Genomic DNA, 23,448 nt, shown 5'->3' with positions numbered 1-23,448 from the left:
TTAGTTTTAGTTTTTCTCTATCAGTAACATAAGCCATTACATTAGACAAATTCTAAGGGCACCTCCATATGACATTTACAACTATAAAGTACTGCTATATTGATCCTATATTAAAATGGTGATGCTGCAAAGGACAACAGGAGACACAAAGCCTTATTACATACTTAAAGCAGACCTTCTTGCTATCAAAAATCTATTAGAATACAGAAGAAACATTCTGATTCTATGAATTGAAGATAAAATATCCTGATCAAACACCATGGTAAGGGAATTACTGAGATACCATTTTTGTCCCTGTACAGACCAACATCACCAGACAGGCAGCTCCTTGAGAATAGAAAATGTGTCTTATTCATCTCTATATTCACAGTGCCTTGCATATTGCTAGTATTTAGTTGGAAAATATGAGGGAGAGCAGAAATGAGGAGAGCAGGGAGAAAGGAAGGAATCTTGGAAAATTAGGTGTCACTTACAACTGGGAAAACTACCACTTGTGAAATTCTCTAAAAGCAGCAATTCTAATTGTTTTCCATTTTTGTTTTGTTTATAGATTTAGCAAGAAAATAATAATTTAACTGTACCTGAAATGGTGTTTAAGTTTTAAAAGAGACTTTTCATTTCTTAAAGATGTTTGAAAAAATTGGCATAATAGTGACAATTAGACTAGATAATAACCTTTAAACTAAGGGGAACCTTTTTAGGGATATACAAACATTTAGCAAGGTATTTTAGTGTTATAATGTAACAGCATTCATTATATTCATTCAGTGTATACTCATTCAGTGTATAATGTAACATTATATTCATTATAGTCATTCAGTGTATAATGTAACCAACATGTAACAGCAATAGCCTTTTTTAAATTTTTTTTTTTGAGATGGAGTTTCGCTCTTATTGCCCAGGCTGGAGTACAGCAGCTCGATCTTGGCTCACTACAATCTCTGCCTCCCCGGTTCAAGCGATTCTCCTGCCTCAGCCTCCTGAGTAGCTGGGATTACAGGCACCCACCACCATGGCCAGCTAATTTTTGTATTTTTAGTAGAGACGGAGTTTCACCATGTTGGTGACGCTGGTTTCGAACTCCTGACCTCAGGTAATCCACCCACCTCATCCTCCCAAAGTGCTGGGACTGAAGGCATGAGCCACCACACCTGGCCAGTAGAAATAGTCTTTTCTATCTTCATTTACATTGTTTCATCTCTATTCTTCACCCCATACCAGGCAGTGCACCTACAGGAAGTTAGTATTATACAATTCCCATTTTACAGATGAATAAAGGGATTCTCAGAATGCTGGAGTGTTTGTCTGTGGTCAGAAAGAGAGACAGTGGAAGAACTCCAACTACTATTCTAAAGCTTGCAGTCCTTTTACTAACCAACACATTCTGAAAATTAAAAATTCTTTTCTGCTGCTGCTTCTTGCTACAAGAACAAGTAAGAACTGTTTGTGATTTTAGCAAAAGGAATGCTAAGGAAAAGTTGTAAGGAGGGAAAAAAAATAATACTTTAAATGATATTTAGTCCACTACATTTGTCTTAGAAAATATGGCCAAGTATCTCCAACATCCCTATCTCCTATTTATATCTTCTTATTCACAGATGTCACTGTTTCTTTCGGTTTCCAAAGAAAGTTATTGATTCACTTTGGCAATTTAAGAGCAAAGAAAGCAAACTACAAAATCTCTATCACATCTTTCAACAAATAATTACTGTGCACCAACTATGTGCATGATAACTGAAAGGGCTATAAATTATCAAAAGGCCCAGTCTAACCTCAAGAAGTTCACCATTTATTTGAGGAGATAAGACAAATACATGAAAAGTTAAATAACAATAAAATATTATCTTAAAAATATGGGACTACACAAATATGTCATTAGTGTAAGAAAAACTGTGATAAAGGTGATTTTAAATGTTAAGTGGAAATTAGATTAGGAAAAAGTTATTCTATACTGTATACAACTGGAAAGCATTAGCCTGGTGGGGAAAAGTTATTCAAATTGGAGAACAGAAGAAAATAAAATTATACACTTAGGGTCAGTTTTCGCAGGCCTTGAATGCCAAGAAGAAAAGTCTTGACTATACAGTCTCCGAAGTCTAGACAACAAGTTTTTCTATGAGAAATAACCCAATGAAAACAGTGATTTAGTAAGGTTACTCTTGGAAAGACGTGAATGGGGAAATTGAAGGGGAAATGACCAAAGGCAAAGTGATCATTAAAGTTCTCTTTCTACTTTAACCATCTATAAAAGTTTGAGATCACAGAAATGAACAAAGAAAGATCATGAAATAAAATCATCAATAAAAAAAAATTGTATTTCTCATATGTAGTGCTTAAATTGGGTAGAATCCTATAGATCTACTCCTTTCTTCAGATGGCAAAAGGACATACATATCCACAAAATTTTAAGAGCAGAAAGAGACCTTAGAGATCAAGTCCAACTTTTTTTTTTAGATGAGAAAACTGAGACGCAGCAAGGTTAGCAAAAGTAGGTAATAGATAAGAGAGGATTAAATCTTACTTATGAAATAAAAGAATGTTGTTAGGTGAAATTCGGCCCATTGCGCTATGAAGCGCGATGGGAGAAGCAGTGTATTTCTAGGTAATATGATTGAGTTCCTTAATGGAAAAGTAAGATTTTCACTTATATTTATTAGCTATTATAGCAGAAGATGCCCAGAGAGGCAAAGAATAGTTGTATTCATCTATACCTGGTATAGATGGAAAGAGAGACAAGGGAAGAGACAAGAATACATGATGACCCAACAATCTTCAAAAGCAGAGGTGGCAAGTACATATCATTCAACTGGTCAAGTCCATGGCAGGAATCTCTGCTAATCCCACAGTCTCACAACTCTTCTCAATACAATGCTCCTGGCAGCCACTACTCATGGATTAGAATTGGCACACCAGTTAGAACCTACTTACTATTGTTGTTCTCGCTCTGTCGCCAAGGCTGGAGTGCAGTGACACGATCTCGGCTAACTGCAACCTTGACCTCCCAGGCTCAAACGACAGCCTTGTGCCTCAGCCTCTTGAGTAGCTGGGGATACTGGCATGTGTCACCACAGCTGGCTAATTTTTTGTGTGTGTATTTGTAGTAGAGATGGGGTTTCACCATGTTGGCCAGGCTGGTCTCGAATGCCTGGCCTCAAGTGATCCATCTGCCTCAGCCTTCCAAAGTGCTGGGATTACAGGCCTGTTGTACATTCTTTAAAAGGCTCTGTTTCTGTTTGGGGATTTGTTTTTGAAGTTGCTGTTCAGCCTGCCCACTGTCTTTTTCACTTGATATTATTTCCTGTTCTCAATGAGCTCTCTCTATTCTTCCCAATCTGTTGGTGCAGTACTTCTTAAATTTTAATGTGTATGTGCATCACCTGATGATCTTGTTAAAAAGAAGATTCTGATTCAGTAGGTCTGATATTCTGCATTTCCACCAAGCTCTCAGGTGATGCTGATGATGCTGGTTCACCAACCACATTTAAAAGAAGGTTACTTACTCCTCAAATAACCTGAGAGAGAGTAACCATTATTGTGGGAAAATAAGCAATCAAGGGCAAAAGGAAAGTACCACAAAGAGTGTATCAAGAAACCACACTCTGAACTCTAATGTCTAATTATGCCAGAGCTCCTGAATTTGGCTTCATCCATGAATTTTTGGCTTTGCAAAGACTTTCATGGGCAATCTACCAACCCTAATACCCAGTCTCCTGAGCCGCACTAGGTCACATTTCAAGCCTGACACTGAATTGCAGACCTATTACTGACTTAAGCAAATGTCTCAGTGAGGGCAAATTTAAAATATTTTCTAAGGAATAATGGAATAATATCAATTAATAATACAAGCAAACAAAAATGCACAATAGAAAAACACTTTCAGTATTATTATATCAGTTGCATTCAAAATCTACAAATATTCAGGAAAGGTATACATTCTACATATTAATTTTCACTCACACCTTGTAACTGCATAAAAACATATCCACACTTTAAAAACTACACAATATTTTGTTCTAAATTTAGATCATTTACTGTATTTTTCTAAATTTGATCCAGAGTTTCAAATTCCTACAGCTAAAAAGAGCAAAAAAACTATTCTAAATCTTTTCCAGGGAGAGCCTCTTTTAACATTAATTCTTAAATCATTCAGTGTTGTCTAAGATTTATTTTTTAAAAAAAGAAAAAAAAAGAAAGAAATCTGTCTCCTTCAGTTAAGATTCAATCTTTACTTCAAAAAAAACCTCATTTCTTTTTTTTCTGAAACCTGCTCCTAAATTTTCTTGGAGCCTTTTATTAATGAAGTAATGAAGAAAAAGAGTAAGAGAGTGCTTTTTATCCTTTCTGTACTTTTGCAAAAAAGACATTAACGTGAATGACTGGGAAACTTAGAACTTTTGTATTTACTATATAAGGATCTCTAAAGTTCAATAGAGCAAACACTTAAAACATCACAGAAAACCTGGGTGGAAGGAGTCATGACAGACTGTACCAAAGGAGAAAACGGTAATTAACAAATATTTAAAAAGCAGAAAAGGGTTCCTTTATTGTCTTAATCAACCAGGCTAGAAAGAAATGTTTGCACACTGATTCCAGAGAGAAGTAGTATCTGCTTTGCACCAAATTTGAGCTAAAGGGGCCTTAGAAATCATTTATACAAATCCTCTCATCGTGTTGGTTGAAACTCAGGCCCAAAGATGGTTAAAGAAGTGGAATAATAAATGCACCAAGCTAATAACAATCCTCTGAAAGACTTTTAAATTATACATAAGAAAATAATCAAGCATGCTCTTGGCCAAAAAGGGCCAGGCTTAACAAAATAACATAGAAAAGGCAAATTTAAAAAGCAAATGTTTACCAAGAGAGAAAAATACTGTGCCTACTCTCCTCTAGCCTCCTTGCCTAAGAACTGAAAAAATCCTACATGTCAAATCAGATTCAGAAGGTACCCCTTTTTATCCTTTCTGATAGAATTTTCCATTCTTCTACATGGCTCTTACCAGTGTAACTTTGTTTGCTCACCTATGTACATATATGGGTCCTCAACTATGCTACAGGATTTGCAAGAGCAGGCTGTGTCATCATCTTTTGTATAACTCCAAAGTATATTTAGTTTGATTCTATATACAGTCTTAACAGATGCTTAATGAGTTAGTGTATAATCAAATGTAATCACCTTTCCTATATTAGATCTCTTCTGTTTTATTCTCATTAGCAGTTATACTTGAAGAAATTCTGACTGATATACTTCATGGTTCTATTCTTCTAGTCTAAACTATACAGGAGGCTCAACATACTTATTTACCTAAGAAATTATTGCTTCATAGACATGCCTATAGGAAACTAACAGGAATGCAAAAGTGGGAGGATTACATAAGTAAGTATAGGTAGACCATTCAAATTTAATGTTACAAGAATGAATAGAATACTGGTAATTTTAAATCCCTAAAACTTTTAGAATATTGGCCAGGCGCGGTGGCTCATGCCTGTAATCCCAAGCACTTTGGGAGGCCAAGGTGGGTGGATCACCTTAGATCAGGAGTTCGAGACCAGGCTAGCCAACATGGCGAAACCCCATCTCTACTAAAAATACAAAAATTAGACAGGTATGGTGGCATGCGCCTGTAGTCCCAGCTACTCGGGAGGCTGAGGCAGGAGAATCGCTTGAACCCGGGAGGCAGAGGTTACAATGAGCCGAAATCACTTCACTGCACTCCAGCCTGGGTGACAGAGCGAGACTCCATCTCAAAAAAAAAAAAATTAAAAAAGTAAACAATTTAAAACAAATTTTAGAATATTTATAAGACGCATTTAGTAAAACAAGTTCACAGGGAATTATGTTAATGCTTTTATCAATGCCCCCACCCAAAATGAAATTGAGTATACACACATTAGTACTACATAGGAGGAAGGTTGCCAATCCCATGGAAAAACTAATGTTCACATAAATATTCCACTTAAAAAGATAAAATTCAATGCCAAAAAAGGAAGTAAATTTAATGATATAATTAAAAGAACCATGATAGAGAATAGAAGAAATTCTCAGAATGTCTTACACTGATTAGTACAGTTTTGATAACTGCTATCTTATCATTTTCAAAAAGTATACAAAGCATAAAAATGTGTGGGAAAAAGCATGTAAGGCGGTATATGAACGGGAAATGAAGAATGAGGCTAAAACTTAAGTTTTTGGCTTATGGGCTGATCTTTGTGCTAGAGAGGCATTTGATTTATGTGTATCTGTGTAATCCACATATGAGTGATTTTTTTTTACTTCATTTAATCCTAGTAACTACCCAGCAAAAAATTACCATATTCTCATTAATCAGATATAGAAACTGACATTCAGAAGTGGGATTAAGCATCTTGTCCAATCTTCCATGACTTCGAGTGGCAGAGCTGGATATGAACAAGGCTGCTTGACTCTTAGATCAATTAAGACAACAAACTGTTTGGGAGGCCGAGGAGGGTGGATCACGAGGTCAGGAGATCGAGACCACCCTGGCTAACATGATGAAACCCCATCTCTACTAAAAATACAAAAAAGTTAGCCAACCCTGGTGGTGGCGCCTGTAGTCCCAGCTACTCAAGAGGCTGAGGCAGAGCTTGCAGTGAGCCTAGATCGTGCCACTGCACTCCAGCTTGGGGGACAGACCGAGACTCCATCTCAAAAACAAACAAACAAAAAAAAAACTAAACCCTTTTTCCCATCTCCAGAAGACACAATTCTTAAATTGCATCCGAAAAACTTAGTCTGATATAAAGAAAAAAATAACAGAAAAGTTTCCTCCAGAAATTTGCCAAAACCAGGTTGATACCGCATAAAAACAATAATAACCTGCAATGCTTCTAATGTTTTCAGCATTCATCTGCCTTAGACAAGTCTAGGGGAAGTCCCAAATAACCTAACTATCCCTGCTAGAATTATGCTTTTATAATTCCAAGTGACCAACAGCATATACTTGTATAAGTAATGCTTAAAATGAATAGTTTTAACATGAATCAATAAAACTGGAGAACAATTATATAAGAATCACAATCTAACTTTAAAAAGTCCAAATACAAATAGATATCACAACAGTATAAATTACTCTCAATCTACAGATGAGAAAATTAAGGGTACAGTAATAAACCAATAAAAGACCAAGAAAAGGAGAAAGCAAGTCTCATTTTATTCCACTTTTGGTGGTTTGCTATAATGCTTTTCTTTCTACCAACAACCTTTATGAAAATTATTAATAAAATTCAAAGAATCAAAATCCTATAACATTCTAATTACAAATAAAGCTGACAGACTAGACAGCAAAAAATCACTGAAGAAAATACACAACAAAATATGAGACATACCTGAGATACATCATCAAGTTGAAATTTCCCATAAAGACCAGAGATACTTTCAGCCCGCATGAGATACTCAGCTGTTCTTCTCTTTACAGCTTCTCGACGGGTAGGGCTTGACTCTCCTAAAAAAAAAAAAATCTGAACATGTAAAAAATAACCTTTCTTCAGTTCAACCTGAAAATTAACTTCCTTGTACCCAATGTGCAGCTTATTCACGTTTCTAACTGAAAAGAAGAGATATTCAAAATTGGAAAAGACATGAAAGTTATTAATATCAACCAAGTCTAACTATTACCCCCCATTATCATTTATCCAAATTCTAACATTCTCCTATTTAAGTATGTATTGATAATTTGATGTATTTTAGTAGGAGTCAAATATATAAGAAATGTCTATCTGTAAAAAGCTCTGAAGATAAAAAGACTAGCCCTAGTCCAGACATTATACAGCTAAGCAACTCAACAAACAGGACCAAATGCAACAGATGTGTGTGTGTGTGTGTGTGTGTGTGTGTGTTTGTGTGTGTGTGTTTACAACCTTGGATTTTTCTAAAAACCAAATCCTACAAAATAATGTTTCCTGGTTTGCTGAACTGAAGTGAAATGAATTATAAAAAAGAGATAATTTCTCCCAAAAGACTACTAGTAGAACCCTCTTCTTATTTCTGCCTGGAACAGCATCTCCTCCTGCTTCCGGGGAAATGACCCTTTCTTCTTCCCATCATACTCTTCTACCACTTCCCCCCATCACTAACCAGGTGGTTTGAATGAAAGCTGCTTTCTTGTTTCAGATGTCAGTCCCTCTAATCACCAAGGTCCATTTAGCCAAGGGTGGGCCCCCCTAGTCACAAGCTGAGCCAATCATAGAACCCTATCCTCCTGGCCACAGTTTAAGAAGGGGGGAATTAGCACAACACAAACTGGACTGTCTTTGTTATTCAAGCTGTAAATAAGAGGAGTAGGAATTGCCAACAGCCGGTTTCTGCCAATGCAAAAAAAGGCCAATGTGAAAAAACAAAATTGACTCAGAAAGCAGATATGGGAGACTTAAAAGGAAAATAGAAAGAAATCCCAGTGTTTTCAGGTGAACCTACATTCCTCTAACATAACTGGCATCGGCAAAGCCACATTCCTGCCCTTCTTTCCCTGAGGTAGTTCAAATTTGGATTTCCGCACATGCAAACCAAAGAATTTTGACTAAATACAGACCTCAGCGAAAAGCTGCAACAAAGTTGGGATTGCAATTTTGCTAAATAACTTCCCTTTCACACCTTTTACATTACAATTTCATCTCTTCTCTCTTTCATGAGGAATTCACAAATATAACTGGTCTTGGTGGGGGAAAAAATTCTATTGCTTTTTAACCGTGGAACCATCTACATTTATTTATTAACTCCTCAACCCGCAATTAAAATGTCAGTGTACTTCTGCCTCTACCCTTACAATCTGCTTACTTCCTAAATGCAAGGTTTTAGAGGGCTTTTCTACTCAGTTGAAAAATAAGTATCTTCTGTGAAAATCACTTAAATAACTATAACATACTTTGAAGATAAACATGCCATATAATAACAGCTATTCACTATTTCTACACAATACTAGTCCTTTGGTTTAGGGTTTACTGTGTCTAGAGTCTGCTATTTCCATTCTCACTAGCTCTTCTCATTTCAGATTATGCCTTCCAAGCCCTAATTTAAATCCCCATTTAAGATTTTTGATTCACCTTAGGCTCAAATATAATAAAAACTATGGCAATTTACCTTTAAATTCAGTGTATTTAAGCTTTAATAACATTTCAAAATTTGTTTCGTGAAAAAAAATCAACTCATCTCACAATATAATTTGGAATTCGAAAACGCCAAGATATGGAACACCTAGTTAAAGCTAGAGTTAAAGCCATATTTTATAATCAAATTACTATTTTTTAAACTTTTGGTTTTTCTGCCACTTTCTAGGCAGTCTCCATAGCAACAGAGAAACAAGAACCAGAAGCCAGAAGTTGAAATGGACTCCTGCTGAATATGGTGGTTCCACTTCCAAGGAAACTACAATGAAGTGATGGAAATACTGAAAGGCTTTTTAAATGTAGCCTTATATATAGGCCAGGGGCAGTGGCTCATGCCTATAATCCCAGCACTTTGGGAGGCCGAGGCAGGCAGATCCTGTGAGGTCAGGAGTTTGAGACCAGCCTGGCCCACATGGAGAAACCCCATCTCTACTAAAAACACAAAATTGGCCAGGCACGGTAGCTCATGCCTGTAATCCCAGCACTTTGGGAGGCCGAGGCAGGCGGATCGCGAGGTCAGGAGATCGAGACCATCCTGGTCTACTAAAAACACAAAAACTTAGCTGGGCATGGTGGTGGGCAACTGTAGTTCCAGTTACTCGGGAGGTTGAGGCGGAGAATGGCGTGAATCCAGGAGGCAGAGCTTGCAGTGAGCCAAGATCGCGCCACTGCACGCCAGCCTGGGCGACAGTGCGAGAGACTCCATCTCAAAAAAACAAAAACAACAACAACAAAAAACACAAAATTAGACAGGCATGGTGGCGGGTACCTGTAATACCAGCTACTCATGAGGCTGAGGCAGGAGAATCACTTGAACCCGGGAGGCAGAGGTTGCAGTGAAGTCAGATCGTGTCACTGCACTCCAGCCTGGGCGACAGAGTGAGACTCGGTCTCGGAAAAAAAAAAGTAATCTTATATGTAAATACTATGGTTCCTTCCTCATCAGTCCCTTAAAAGGAGGTCATCATCACTGCTGATCAATAGCAGCATTCAAGAATAAAAACTATCTCTTGAAGATTTCTGCTCCTGGATGCTTATTCAGGTTTGTCAGCATCAGCAAAAAAAAAAAAAAAAAAGCTGACTCTATAGATTTCCAGGATATTTCTAACTAGTCAAATTATTGACAAATGTGACTTTAAACAGATTTTAATTGACTAAAAAATGTTTAATTAACTCTAATCTGCTTGATTTCTTGTTCTCCATTTTAAAATACGCACACACACAGTCCACAATGATTATTTGTTAATCATTCAGCTAGAGCAAGAATTTCTACTGGGCTTATGCATTCAACATAAAAAAACTTACGCATTCAAAAAAGAAAAACTAGGCTGTGGCTCACTCCTATAATCCCAGCACTTTGGGAGGCCAAGGTGAGAGAACTGCTTGATCCCAGGAGTTCAACACAAGCCTGGGCAACACAGCAAGACCCCATGTCTGTCTCTATTGAAAATACAAAAATCAGCCAGACATGTTGGTGCGCACCTGTGGTTCCAGCTACTTGGGTGGCTGAGGCGGGAGGATCACTTGAACCCGGGAAGTCATGGCCGCAGTAAGCCATGCTCATGTCACTGCATGAACCACTGCACTCCAGCCTGGGGAACAGAACAAGATTCCGTCTTTAAAGAAAAAAGAAAAGAAAAACTGTTCCCATTATTCAATAACCTTTATGTTAAAAAGTTCTGGTGTATCATAAAAGATGTCTTAATGTGGATTGTGACAACCTGTGTTTCTTCACCTTCTCAATTTCTGATCATACAGGGTGATTATAGTGTGTGATCTCTGACAGGGAGTGGCTGAGTAGATGTGAGGAGAAAATCCAAAGTTGTTGATGAAATTTACAGAAACACTTAATTACCCATCCTGTGTTTCTCAGTGCACCATCTCTGACTTCAGTCACTAAGGAAAGTTTTATAGAAGGCATGGTATACAGATAACGGAATCCAGAAATTCTAACTTATCCAAGAAGCCATCACCGTTTGGTACCCTTCATTATACTACATTCTATTTATAAGAAATATATTATTTTCTTTCATAAGAAAATCAAGTCTCAAGAATGTGAAATGTCTTTCTCAGTTACACAGTTACTTTAAGAGCCTGAACCTAAACCAGGTCTTACACCATACTTCAGGGTACTTGCCACTATCTTAAGCTACCTTTCAATATAAAGTACTGTAACTGAATTTGAATTTGATTATTCAACTGTTCCTGAATAGAACAAGAAAAATACAGAGCATGGGAGAAGTACAGGTGAGTATGGAAACAAAGATACAGAGAAATAAACATAAGAAGTTGAGAAAGGTGCCTGTCAGGCAACAAAACAAAGTGGAATCAGAATGGAGAGACAAAGACAACAGACAAACATACAGGAGAACTGGAGCTACAAAGAGGTATATGTCATACCATATAAAAGACAATAGGCCTTTCTGGAAAAAACTAGTCTCTTGAACATCTTTATTACCCAAATATTTATTTGGAAAACAATGGCCTTTTCTCATTTACCCATTTAAAAAAAAAATCAAGGGGCATTTTTACTCATGGAACTAATAAAATTCATTTAGCAACCTAGAATAAAAAATAGTTCTTCCAATTCTACCCTAAGTCACTAAAAAGAATATAACTAACAGCCTCATCATTTGTTTAACAAAAGAAAAGCCATGCTGGAGGAAGAACAAGCCAATTTAAACATCTTGAAAGACAATGTGTCTGTATCTGTGTTTCATGGGAAATTTTAAGGGGTTATTAAGAGTATTTTGACTCTATTTGATTTTTGCCACATGCACAGAACTTAATCCCCACATAAGACTCTACTTAGTCACATTTTATTATATTCTTATTTTTATTTCGCTACACCACAAATACTCTCCCAGTGGGCCCTGTGCTTAGTCGAGCATGCTTGATTTCATTCAGATTTATCACAACAGAAAGAACATCCAAATCAAACTGGGTTTGAGTTTCTGTTTGTTGCTGCTTTTTTGCTTTCTTTTTTTTTTTTTTTTTTGACAACTTTAGTCACATAAAAGAAAACTCACGCTTGAGATGGCCTTGGTAGTTATAGTTAGTTTTTTTTAAGTGCTGATTTATTACGTTTAATGGTGTTTTGTTCTTTTCAGGTACAGCCTACCATTTCTGCCTTATGCTAAGTGTTCTGACAACAAAAGGCAACCTTGAGAAGAACAGTAATTTATAGTTCTACACGTCTACCACAACTCTGAAGCCATCAGCCTTTCCATGTATAACATGAGCCAGTCAGGGAATCTGATTTCCATTTGCATTTAGTCAACCCCCTATTAATGTTTTTTCAAAACCAATTTCATGTGACCCCTAGAAATTCAGAGAGCCACCAAAGAATAGTAAAAGCAAAAGTCATAATATTGATGCCCAAGCAATGCCTCAATTATGATTGTTTCAATGATGTTTAGCAGTTTTTCTGCTATCAGTAACACTAAATGAAAACACATATTATACATCATTATATCATAGAGTGTTAAATACCTACAGAGACAGTGTTCTTTTAGACTCAACTATTTCTTTCTGCTCCCTAACCTATTTTTCCTTGTTATGCAATTTTAAAGAGAGAATCCAAAGACTTATTTACTCCCTTCAAAATAACATTGCTGGCCAAGTATGGTGACTCACGTCTGTAATCTCAGCACTTTGAGAGGCTGAGGTAGGAAGATGGCTTGAGCCCAGGAGTTTGAGATCAGCTGGGGCAACACAGTGGGACCCCACCTCTACAAAAAAATTTTTAAAATTCGCCAGGCCTGGTGGTACACACCTGTAGTCCCAGCTACTGGGGAAGCTGAGATGGGAAGATTGCTTGAGCCCAGGGGTTCCAGGCTGCAATGAGCTGTGATGGCACCACTGCACTCCAGCCTGGGCAACAGACAGAGATACTGGCCAGGCAATAAAAATGGCCAGTCTCTTAGTGATGAGAAACTCAAATAATAATTTGCAGTCCAAACTCTTGTCCAAATAATAATAATAGCAGTCCCTTAAGTTTCTCTTGTTCTAAAGTCAAATGGCTTATAAAAAAATAAGATTAAAACATCACAAAGAGCTACTGACAGACATCAAAGGAAAAAGAAAGAGCCAAAACTAAGGAATTAAAATTTTTCCTTATAAGAAGGAATAAAAATATAATCAGAGAAAATTTGGAAATGAAACTCCACATACATTATGAATTTTTAGTCTGCCATACTGTTAAATATGGAAAGTCTCCTGACCCCCAAAAAAGGATTCTGCTCATTGTTTCACTGGCCATAAGATACATCTTAAGAGAAGTAGCAAATCTATGGAAGAATCTAGAGTCCAATAATTGTTTTCTTGATGCCATGACATTAATTCCCATATTTTTCCTTTGAAATGATGTAAAGTGATCAAGAGAATTACTGATAACAAGCAGTTTATTATTCTCAACCCATGAAGTTTCAGACTCCTCTAATGCATCTCTACCTTAAAAATTAAATTGACTTAGTGTATTAATACATCAGAATTAGAACAGACTCCATTCCATCTTTCTTCAAATGGCTGTTAACACGAACAGATATATCTCCATATTTAAACAATTCAAAGAATGAGGGCAGGTACAGTGGCCCACACCTGTAATCCCAGCACTCTTGGAGGCCAAAGCAAGTGGATCATTTGAGGTCAGGAGTTCAAGACCAGCCTGGCCAACATGGGGAAACCCCACCTCTATTAAAAATACAAAAATTAGCTGGGCATGGTGGTGCACACCTGTAATCCCAGCTACTCAGGTGGTTAAGGCAGGAGAATCATTTGAACCTTGGAGGCAGAAGCTGCAGTAAGCTGAGATGGTGCCCCTGCACTCCACCCTGGGTGACAGGGTGAGACTTTGTCTCCAAAAACAAAAAGAATGAGTCAAGTAATACTCTCAGACTATATCACATTTGAAAACAATTTCAGAGTAACAGAGAAAATCCTCCCCAACAATTAACTTTCTTTATACAAGCCACCAGAGTGAAAATGTTCTCTACCATTTATTCCTGCCCCTCCTATCCCCTTTAAAAGATGCCTAATAGTTTCTGAGTTATCTACTATGTTCCAGGCACACAGTCATCTCAATGTTTACAGTCGTCTCAGCACTGTCATAGAACATTACATGTAGAAGACCTTCAATAAAATTTTGTTAAACAAATGAATGGATAATTATATAAATTACTTGCCACCACTATTATTATTTTATTATACTTTAAGTTATAGGGTGCATGTGCACAACATGTGCAGTTCTGTTACATATATATTCATGTGCCATGTTGGTTTTCTGCACCCATTAATTCGTCATTTACATTAGGTACTTCTCCTAATGCTATCCCTCCCCCATGCCCCCATCCCACGACAGACCCCAGTGTGTGATGTTCCCTGCCCTGTGTCCAAGTGTTCTCATTGTTCAATTCCCACCTATGAGTAAGAACATGCGGTGTTTGGTTTTCTGTCCTTGTGATAGTTTGCTCAGAATGATGGTTTCCAGCTTCATCTATGTCCCTACAAAGGACATGAACTCAACCTTTTTTTATGGCTGCATAGTATTCCATGGTGTATATGACTTGCCACCACTATTATAAGGTCTGATAACAATACCTTCATGCCTGCTGATGTATCAATTACCTCTTTCTATAATTTAGTGCCTTTCTCTAACTTAAACAATAGCTACGTAAAATGCATGTCCGGGAAAGTATCTTTAATTATGGTCTTCATCATCTGTGTAGCTGAAATGCAAATAAAAGGAATACAGGTGAACATAGTCCAAAAGAAGCATGATTGGACTAAAAAGAGAATCTATATTTTGATTTAATTTTACGAAAAACTGTCATAACACGAGGAAAATACAGCACAGATACTCTAAGTAAGTATAAACCACTGTGTAAACAGAATGGTGTCTAAAAAGCTATCTATTTATTGTTTGACAGTTACAATTTTGAAAGGTGTGTCCCTTAGTATTTTGTAAAGGTAAAATATCTCTGTATAATGACCTGGCTATTTTTCAGATGAAACCCATTTTGAGAACACTAATGGCAACACAGTATGCTTCTGAGAAAAAGCAGATTTACAGTTTTAATACTTCATAAGACAGAAGAAATAAGCTGAACTGTGTAATTTACACATGACAAACTTTAATTATAAAGATATAACAAGCTATAAGTAATATAAAACTGCATAACTCAAGTAATTACAAAATAACAATTAACTCTTTCTCAAGGTGCCTAACACCCTGTCAGTACTAAAATAATAGATTTTCATTTAGGGTTTTTTGATTTCATTTGGTTTACTTTAAAATAATCATAGATAATCACATTTCTTCTGATCAGAATCAAAAATTTTTTCAGTAATCACAGGGAATAAATCAGCCATCTCAAATGTTTTTAAACTGTATTGCTAAAGATATAAAAACGTGGTGATACTGATGACAGAGATCGGCTAATAAAAAACACTTCGAGAATCCTCATCTGTCTCTCCGCTTTTGCTATAGAGCAGCTGTGCCTCACAGATTCACATGAATGAAAATATTTAGATGAGAAACCACCCACTTAGTTTATTTTCCATATGACTTTCCTGTAATTATTTTGTAAACTGTTCACACAACAATACATAAAAACATCTGCAAAAACAGGTAATTAATGTGTCAAGCCAAACTAATGCATTTTTTATGGTGTCCATGCTTCGTCAACTGTAATTATAACTCTTTTTTAAGCAAATGATGATGTGTTTGTTGCAATGTGCAAGTGGTTATTTTAGATGCTCTGTTTACTGTTCATAGAATCTGAATATAAAACTCCACAGCTACTTTACCCCACATCAATGCTTTACCTAGCTTTCTACTGAAGCAGGAAAGTGGCTCTCTTTTCCAAGCTATAATTTCCAGTAAACATTTTTGTCATTAAAACATGAAAACTCTCAACATAAAATCTGACACCAAAATAGCCAACAATTCAAGAAGCATATGCCAGGAAACTACTCATCCAGACTTTCTTCCTTCCGTGGTAACCCTGTGGGAAATTCAGCACTTTATGCCAGTAGGCTATAGTACACTAAGTCTCCTGAGTATCAACAGAAGTTTAAGGGTTCATTGTTTTTTTTAATGATATAAAATCCATTCCATCTAGATCCACCAAACATGTATCTTGAAATGACAAATGAAAAAGCAAATATACTGTTTTGCATATGAACTTTGTCCTTCTTGAGTTCTCACTACATGAGAGATCATCATAACCATTATTACTACTACTACTATTATATAATAAGTAATAGTGTAGACCAATAATCATTCCCAGATGGACATTCCTGAAGGCCCCAGGTAAGTAATCTCTAAAGTTCTATGTTTCCAGAGCAAATTACATCTAAGATTAAGGAAGAACTACAAACCTACACTAGTTTTCTAGGGTTCCTTCTCTTCCTTAAAAAAGAGGGCAATTTTTTACATATCTGTGACTACTAATTTTAGCACAGAAAAACTTTGGTAATAAACAACTTTCAGGGAACACGACTTTCTGTCTACATGTTTTCAAAAAAAGTTAAAAAAAAAATACTGGAAAAGTAGCCCTATGTGTCCAAGTTTATTTAACTCTTTGTTTTGATACAAATTGTTCTAAATTGAGCTACTCCATTTGTAAGCAGAATAAACTAAAATTAATTAAACTTTGCTTTCCCTGAATATTAGCTACTGTGATGTTATGGGTATCTGTCTATCCTCACCTTGTTCCCACAAAGATTGGAAAAGTATTATAACAACTTAAATGAGAGTTTCCCAGCTGCCAAGCCTGAGTTTTAGGTCAAATGGTTATTTTGGGGAACCTGTAGGTGGGTCTGATCAAAACCGAACAGAGCCCTAGTTTCAAGGGTGCTGGAATAGGAAACACATTGCCAAGACAAGGCAAGAGAACAAGACAGATCTTACCTGTTAGGGCTAGTAATCAAACACAGGGTGAGAGTAGCAAGAAGTCACAATACTGAGTTACCCAGCTTACACATCTACAAATGTATTTAACTAATGCCATTTCTATACATTGTCAAACATTAAGTGTACATAAATTAAATATGTTAATCAAAAGCAGAGCTTATTTCTAAGACTGGATTTAAAAAAACTATACAGGATCTAACTATATCCGGTCTATAGAAGATACATATTGGTTCAAAGAAGTAACCAGGTTATAAATTAAAAAAATGGAAACATACTGTGCAAAAAGTAGTCATAAGAGAGGACAGCTATACCAGTATCTGACAAAATCTATTTTAAGGAAAAAAGTTACCACAGACAATAATAGACATTTTATAATGTTAAAAGGTTATATTAATCAGGAAACTGTAACAACTATAAACATGCATGTATCTACTAACAGATCTCCAAAACAGATGAAGCAAAAAATGACAGAAATAAGGAAATAGACAATTCAACAATACTCATCAGAGATGTCTCAATAATTGCTAGAACAGAGAGACAGAAAATCAGTAATAATGTAGAAAACTTGAGCAGTATTATCAACCAACCTGAATTCTGAATGTACAGAATACTCCACACAAAAACGGCAGAGTATGTGCTCCTTATAAGCACACATAGAACATTCTCCAGGACAGACCATGTACTAGGCCACAAAGCGAGTCTCAACACATGTAAAATAATTTAAGTCATGCAAACTATATTCACCAACCATAACAATTAACTAGAAATCAACAATAAAAAATTGGAAAATTCACATATATTTGAAAACTAAAGAATGCGTATCTAAAAAAATACATGAATCAAAGAAGAAACAAAGATAACTGGAAATTATTTCAAGCTGAGTGAAAATGAAAGCAATATATCTAAATGTATGGAATGTGAAAGCAGTGCTTAGAGGGACACTAACCGCTTTAAACACCAACATTGAAAACAAGATATCAAATCGATAACCTAAGCTTTTACCCCTTAAGATAAATTCTAAAAAATAAAAAGCAAACCATATAAAAGAAAACAAGGAAAGGAGAAAAAAATGAAACAGAATATAGAAAAAATATAGAGAAAACAAATGAAATTTAAAAAATTAATTCTTCAAAAAGATCAATAAAATTGGTGAACTTTCAGGTAGACTGACCAAGGAAATCAAAGAGAAAACAGAACATACTCATCACTCCCAAACAATTCCTTATTTTGCCTTTATTTTTAAAGATATTTTCACTGGGTATAGAAATCTCAGTTGACAGGTTTTTTCCACCTTTTTCTCTACTCAGAATGATTAATTGTTATCTTTCTTACATTGTTTTCAACACGAAATCTGATGACATTCATATGTGTGTTCATACATGAATTGTCTTTTTTCTTCTGCCTGCTGTTAATTTTAAGGTTTTCCCTTTATCACTGGTTTTGAGCAATTTGATTATCATGTGCCTTAGTGTAGTATTCATGTTTCTTTGCTTGGGGTTTATTGGACTTCTTGGACTTACGAATAGTTTTTATCAAATGTGGAAAGCTTTCAGGCATTATTTCTTCAAATATTTTGTCTCCCCCTCTCCATTTTCACATGTCCCAGTTCCATATACAGAAATAGTTCTACAGCTCAGTGAAGTACTTTTTTTTTTTTTAATTTGTAAAAATACTTTTATCTCATTGTTTCATTTTGGATAGTTTCTATTGCTATGTCCTCAAGTTCATTAATCTTTCCTTCTGGAAAATTTAATCTGCCACAGATCACAACCTTTGTATTCATTTCTGACACTGTGGCTACTACCTGTAGAAGTTCACTTTGGTCTTTTGTAATTCTTCCATGTCTCCACTTCACTTTTTCAAGATAATAAACAAAGTTATAACAACACTTAAAGCCCTTGTCTGATCATTCTAACATCTATGTCAATTCCCGGTAGGATCAGAGTGATTCATTTTCACTCAATTAAGGGGGTATTTTTCCTGCTTCTATGCATGAATGGTAACATTTTATTTCATGCCATCCATTTTGAATTTTACCGTGTTGGGTGGTGGATTTTTTTTAACTACTATCAATATTTTTAAGCTTTGTTCTAGGATACAGTAATGGTTCTTGAACATAGTTTGATCCTTTTAGGTCTTGCTTTTACGATTTCAGAGAGTGGGGACAGTGGAACAAGATAGCAGAATAGAAAGCTCCACCAATCATCTCCAAGCCCACCAGAACACCAAGTTAACAACTATCCACACAGAAAAAAAACACCTTCATAAGAACCAAAAATCAGGTGAGCACTCCTAGTACCTGGTTTTAACTTCATATTACTGAAAGAGGCACGGAAAAGATACAAAAAAAGCCGTCCTGAATTGCTGACGCCACCCCTGCCACCCCTAGCAACAGCAGCATGGTTCAGAGATGTCTGTGAGAGCGTCTGGGGGAGGGAGAACACAGCAACTGTGAGGTACTGAATAGCAACTGCTGTCCTGTTAGAGCAAAAAGGAAAACACCCACCCAAGATGGGAGCATTTAAACCAACTCTAGCCACAGCGGAATCGCTGATTCTAGTGGTCAGAAATTGAGTGCCTGCAAACCTCACCCACAAGGGCTACCGCACTCTATGCCTCCAAGTAAATTTGAAAGGCAGTTGAGACCATAAGGATTGCAACTTACAGGCGAGTCCTGGTACTGAACTAGGCCCAGAGACAGTGGACAGGAGGACACATGGCATACTGAGACACCAGCTGAGGCAGTCAAGGGCGGGCTGGCATCACCAGCCCCTGAACCCCAGGCTGCACAGCTCAAAGCTTCAAAAGAGGCGCCATTCTTCCACTTGAGGAAAGGAGAGAAAAGTGGGGAGGACTTTGTCTTGCATCTTGGAAACTACCTCAGCCACAGCAAGATAGGGCGCTGGTCAGAGTCGTGGGGTCCCTATTCCAGGTCCTAGCTCCCCGACATTTCTAGACGAACCTTAGGCCAGAAGGGAACCTGCTGCCTTGAAAGAAAGGACCTCGTGCTGGCAACATTCATCACCTGCTAACTAAAGAGCCTTTGGACCCTGAATAATCAACAACGACGATAGCCAGGTACTACACTGACGGCTTCAGGCGAGCCTGTGAGACTTGCAGACTTTAGCTGAGACTCAGCACATTACCAGCTGTGGTGACTACAGAGTAAAACTCCTTCTGCTTGAGAAAAGCAGAGGGAAAAGTAAAGGGGACTTCGTCTTGTACCTTAGATACCAGCAAGGCCACAGAAGGGTGGAGCACCAAGCGGGCACTTAAGGTATCCCAATTCCAGGTCTTGACTATTGGACAGCATTTCTGGACCTGCCCTGAGCCAGTGGGGAGCCCGCTACCCTCAAGGGTGAGTCCCAGTCCAGGCAACATTTACAACAAGCTGACTTAAGAGACCCTGGGACTTGAGAGAATGCCAGCAGTATTCTGGCAGCAGTCCTAAGGCCTGGGGTGAGTGGCTATGGGGTAGGGCTTGTCTGCCTTCAGAAAATGGAGGGAAGAGTGGGAAGAACTGCATCTTGTGGTTTGAGTGCCACAAGAGTGCAATACAACAGAACACCAGGTAGCCTTCTAAGGTTTTTGACTCTAGTCCCGGACTCCCCGACAGCACTTCTATATCCATGAAGGGGCTGGGGGACTTCATCACCCTGAAGGGAAGGACACAGGCCTGCCTGGCTTTGCTGCCTGCTGACTGCAGAGCCCCAGGGCCTTGAGCAAACATAGGCAGTAGCCAGGGAGTGGTTACAACAGGCCTTGCACAAGACCCAGCACTGTAATGGCTTCAGGTCTGACGCAGAGCAGTCATAGTGGTGGGGGCCCCAGGGGTGCTTATGTTACTCCACCTCCAGCTTTAGGTGGCTTAGAACAGAGAGAGAGACTTTATATGTTTGGGAGAAAATAAGGAAACAACAAGAGTCTCTGACTGGTAATCAAGAGAATTCTCCCTGATCTTGTCCAAGACCATCAAAGTAGCTGGTGCCTCTAAGAGTCTGAAAGAACCATAACGTTACCAGGCTTGTGGTGAGCCCTAAAGCAGAAACAGCTTAGATCACAACACGCAAGTCCTTTCAAATGTCTGGAAAGCCTTCCTAAGAATTACATATTTAACATGCTGAAGGAAAAAAAAATGTTTATCCTAGAAGAGTATATCCAGCAAAAGTATCCTTCAAACATGAAGGAGAAATAAACACCTTCCCAGACAAACAAAAGCTAACAGATTTCAATACCAGACCTGTCCTACAAGAAGTGCTAAAGAGAGTACTTCAATCAGAAAGAAAAGGACATTAATAAGCAATAAATGATCACCTGGAAGTACAAAACTCACTGGTAACAGTAAGTACAAAGAAAAACAACAAATATTGTAACACTGTAATGTGGTGTGTGAACTACTCTTATCCTAAGTAGGAAGTCTGAATGATGAACCAACGAAAAATAGTAACTTTTCAAGACACAGGCAGTACAATAAGATAGAAACAACAAAACATTTAAAAGCTGGGGGACAAAGTTAAGGTGTAGAGTTTTTATTAGTCTTCCTTTTGCTTGTCTGTTTATACAAGTGTTAGTTGTTATCAAGTTAAAATAATGGGTTTTAAGATATATTTGCAAGCCTCATGGTAACCGCAAACAAAAAAACATATAATGTACATACAAAAAAATAAAAAGCAAGAAACTAAACCCTATTGCCTTCACTAGAGGAAGACACGAAGGAAAGAAAGAAGAAAGACCACTAAACCACCAGAAAAAAATAACAAAATAGTGTAAGTCCTTACTTATAAATAATAACATTGAATGCAAATGGACTAAACTACAATCAAGACATAGACTGGCTGAATGGATGAAAAAACGAGACCCATGAGTCTGTTGCCTACAAGAAACACACTTCACCTAAAAAGACACAAACAGACTGAAAATAAAGGGATAGAAAAAGATATTCCACACCAATGGAAACTAAAAAATATTTTCTGATATATTTGTATCAGACAAAATAGATTTCAAAACAAAAACTATAAGAAGAGACAAACAAGGTCACTATAGAATGATAAAGGGGTCAATTCAGTGAGAGGATATAACAATTTTAAATACATCTGCACCTAACCCTGCGGCATCCAAAAACATAAAGCAAATATTATTAGAGCTAACAACAGAGATAGGCCCCAATATAATAATAGCTGGAGACTTCACCCTGCTTTCTGCATTGGACAGATCTTCCAGACAGAAAAAGCAACAAAGAAACATCAGGCTTATATCTATACTACAGATCAAATGGATCTAACAGATATTTACAGGACATTTCATCCAAGGGCTGCAAAATCCACATTCTTTGCCTCACTACATGGATCATTTCCAAGGACAGACCATACGTTAGGTCACAAAACAAGTTCTAAAACATTCAACAAAAATTGAAATTATTTCAAGGATCTTCTCTGACCACAACAGAACTGGAAATTAATGACAATAGGAATTTTGGAAACTACAGAAATACATGGAAATTAAACAATATGCTCCTGAATGATCAGTGAGTAAATGAAGAAGTAAAGAAAAGAACCGAAAATTTCTTAAAACAAATCATAATGAAAACACAACATCCCAAAACCTATTGGATAAAGCAAAAGCAATACTGAGAGGGAAGTTTACAACTACAAGTGCCTACATCAAACAAGAGGAAAAACTTCAAATGAACAATCTAACAACGCATCTTACAGAACTAGAAAAGCAAGAACAAACCAAACCCAAAATGAGTAGAAAAAATAATAAAGATCAGAGTAGCAATGAATGAACTGAAATAATACAAAAGATGAATGAAACAAAAAGATCGATTTTTGAAAACGTAAGCAAAATTGACAAACTTTTAGCCAAACTAAGAAAAAAAAGAATATACAAATAAATAAAATCAGAAATGTAAAAGGAGACATTATAGCTGTTACTGCAGAAATTCAAAGGATCATTAGTAGCTAATATGCGCAACTATATGTCAATAAATTGGAAAGTCTAGAAGAAATGGACAAATTCCTACTTACATACAACCTACCAAGATTGAACCAGGAAAAAACACAAAACCTGAACAGACCAATAACAGATAATGAGATTGAAGCCACAGTAAAAAGTCTCTCAGTAAAGAAAAGCCCAGGAGCTGATGGCTTCACTGCTGAATACTATCAAAAATTTAAGGAAGAAATGATACCAGTCCTACTCAACCTATTCTGAAAAATAGAGGAGGAGGGAATACTTACAAACTCATTCTATGAGGCCAATATTACCCTGATATCAAAACCAGACAAAGACACATCAAAAAAAAAAAAAAAACATAGGCCAATATTTTTGATAAATATTGATGCAAAAATCCTCAACAAAATGCTAACAAACTGAATTCAACAATACATTAGAAAGATCACACATCATGACCA

The 23,448-nt window shown here is 36.9% G+C and overlaps 1 protein-coding gene across 5 annotated transcripts in view; it reads right to left on the bottom strand.

Annotated features, from left to right (window-relative positions):
* RPS6KC1 (ribosomal protein S6 kinase, 52kDa, polypeptide 1) overlaps window positions 1-23,448 on the bottom strand; it is a 211,512-nt gene that overhangs the window by 94,152 nt on the left and 93,912 nt on the right. For all 5 annotated transcript variants that reach the window (XM_011996156.1, XM_011996155.1, XM_011996152.1 and 2 more), the window contains one exon: window positions 7,345-7,460. In XM_011996156.1, coding sequence (XP_011851546.1) covers window positions 7,345-7,460 — 116 coding nt within the window. The remainder of the gene's footprint in view (window positions 1-7,344; window positions 7,461-23,448) is intronic.

The sequence above is a fragment of the Mandrillus leucophaeus genome, unplaced genomic scaffold (genome assembly GCF_000951045.1).
Source record: "Mandrillus leucophaeus isolate KB7577 unplaced genomic scaffold, Mleu.le_1.0 Scaffold503, whole genome shotgun sequence".
In the NCBI taxonomy this organism is placed as follows: Eukaryota; Metazoa; Chordata; class Mammalia; order Primates; family Cercopithecidae; genus Mandrillus; species Mandrillus leucophaeus.
This window is presented reverse-complemented; position numbering and strand designations above follow the sequence as displayed.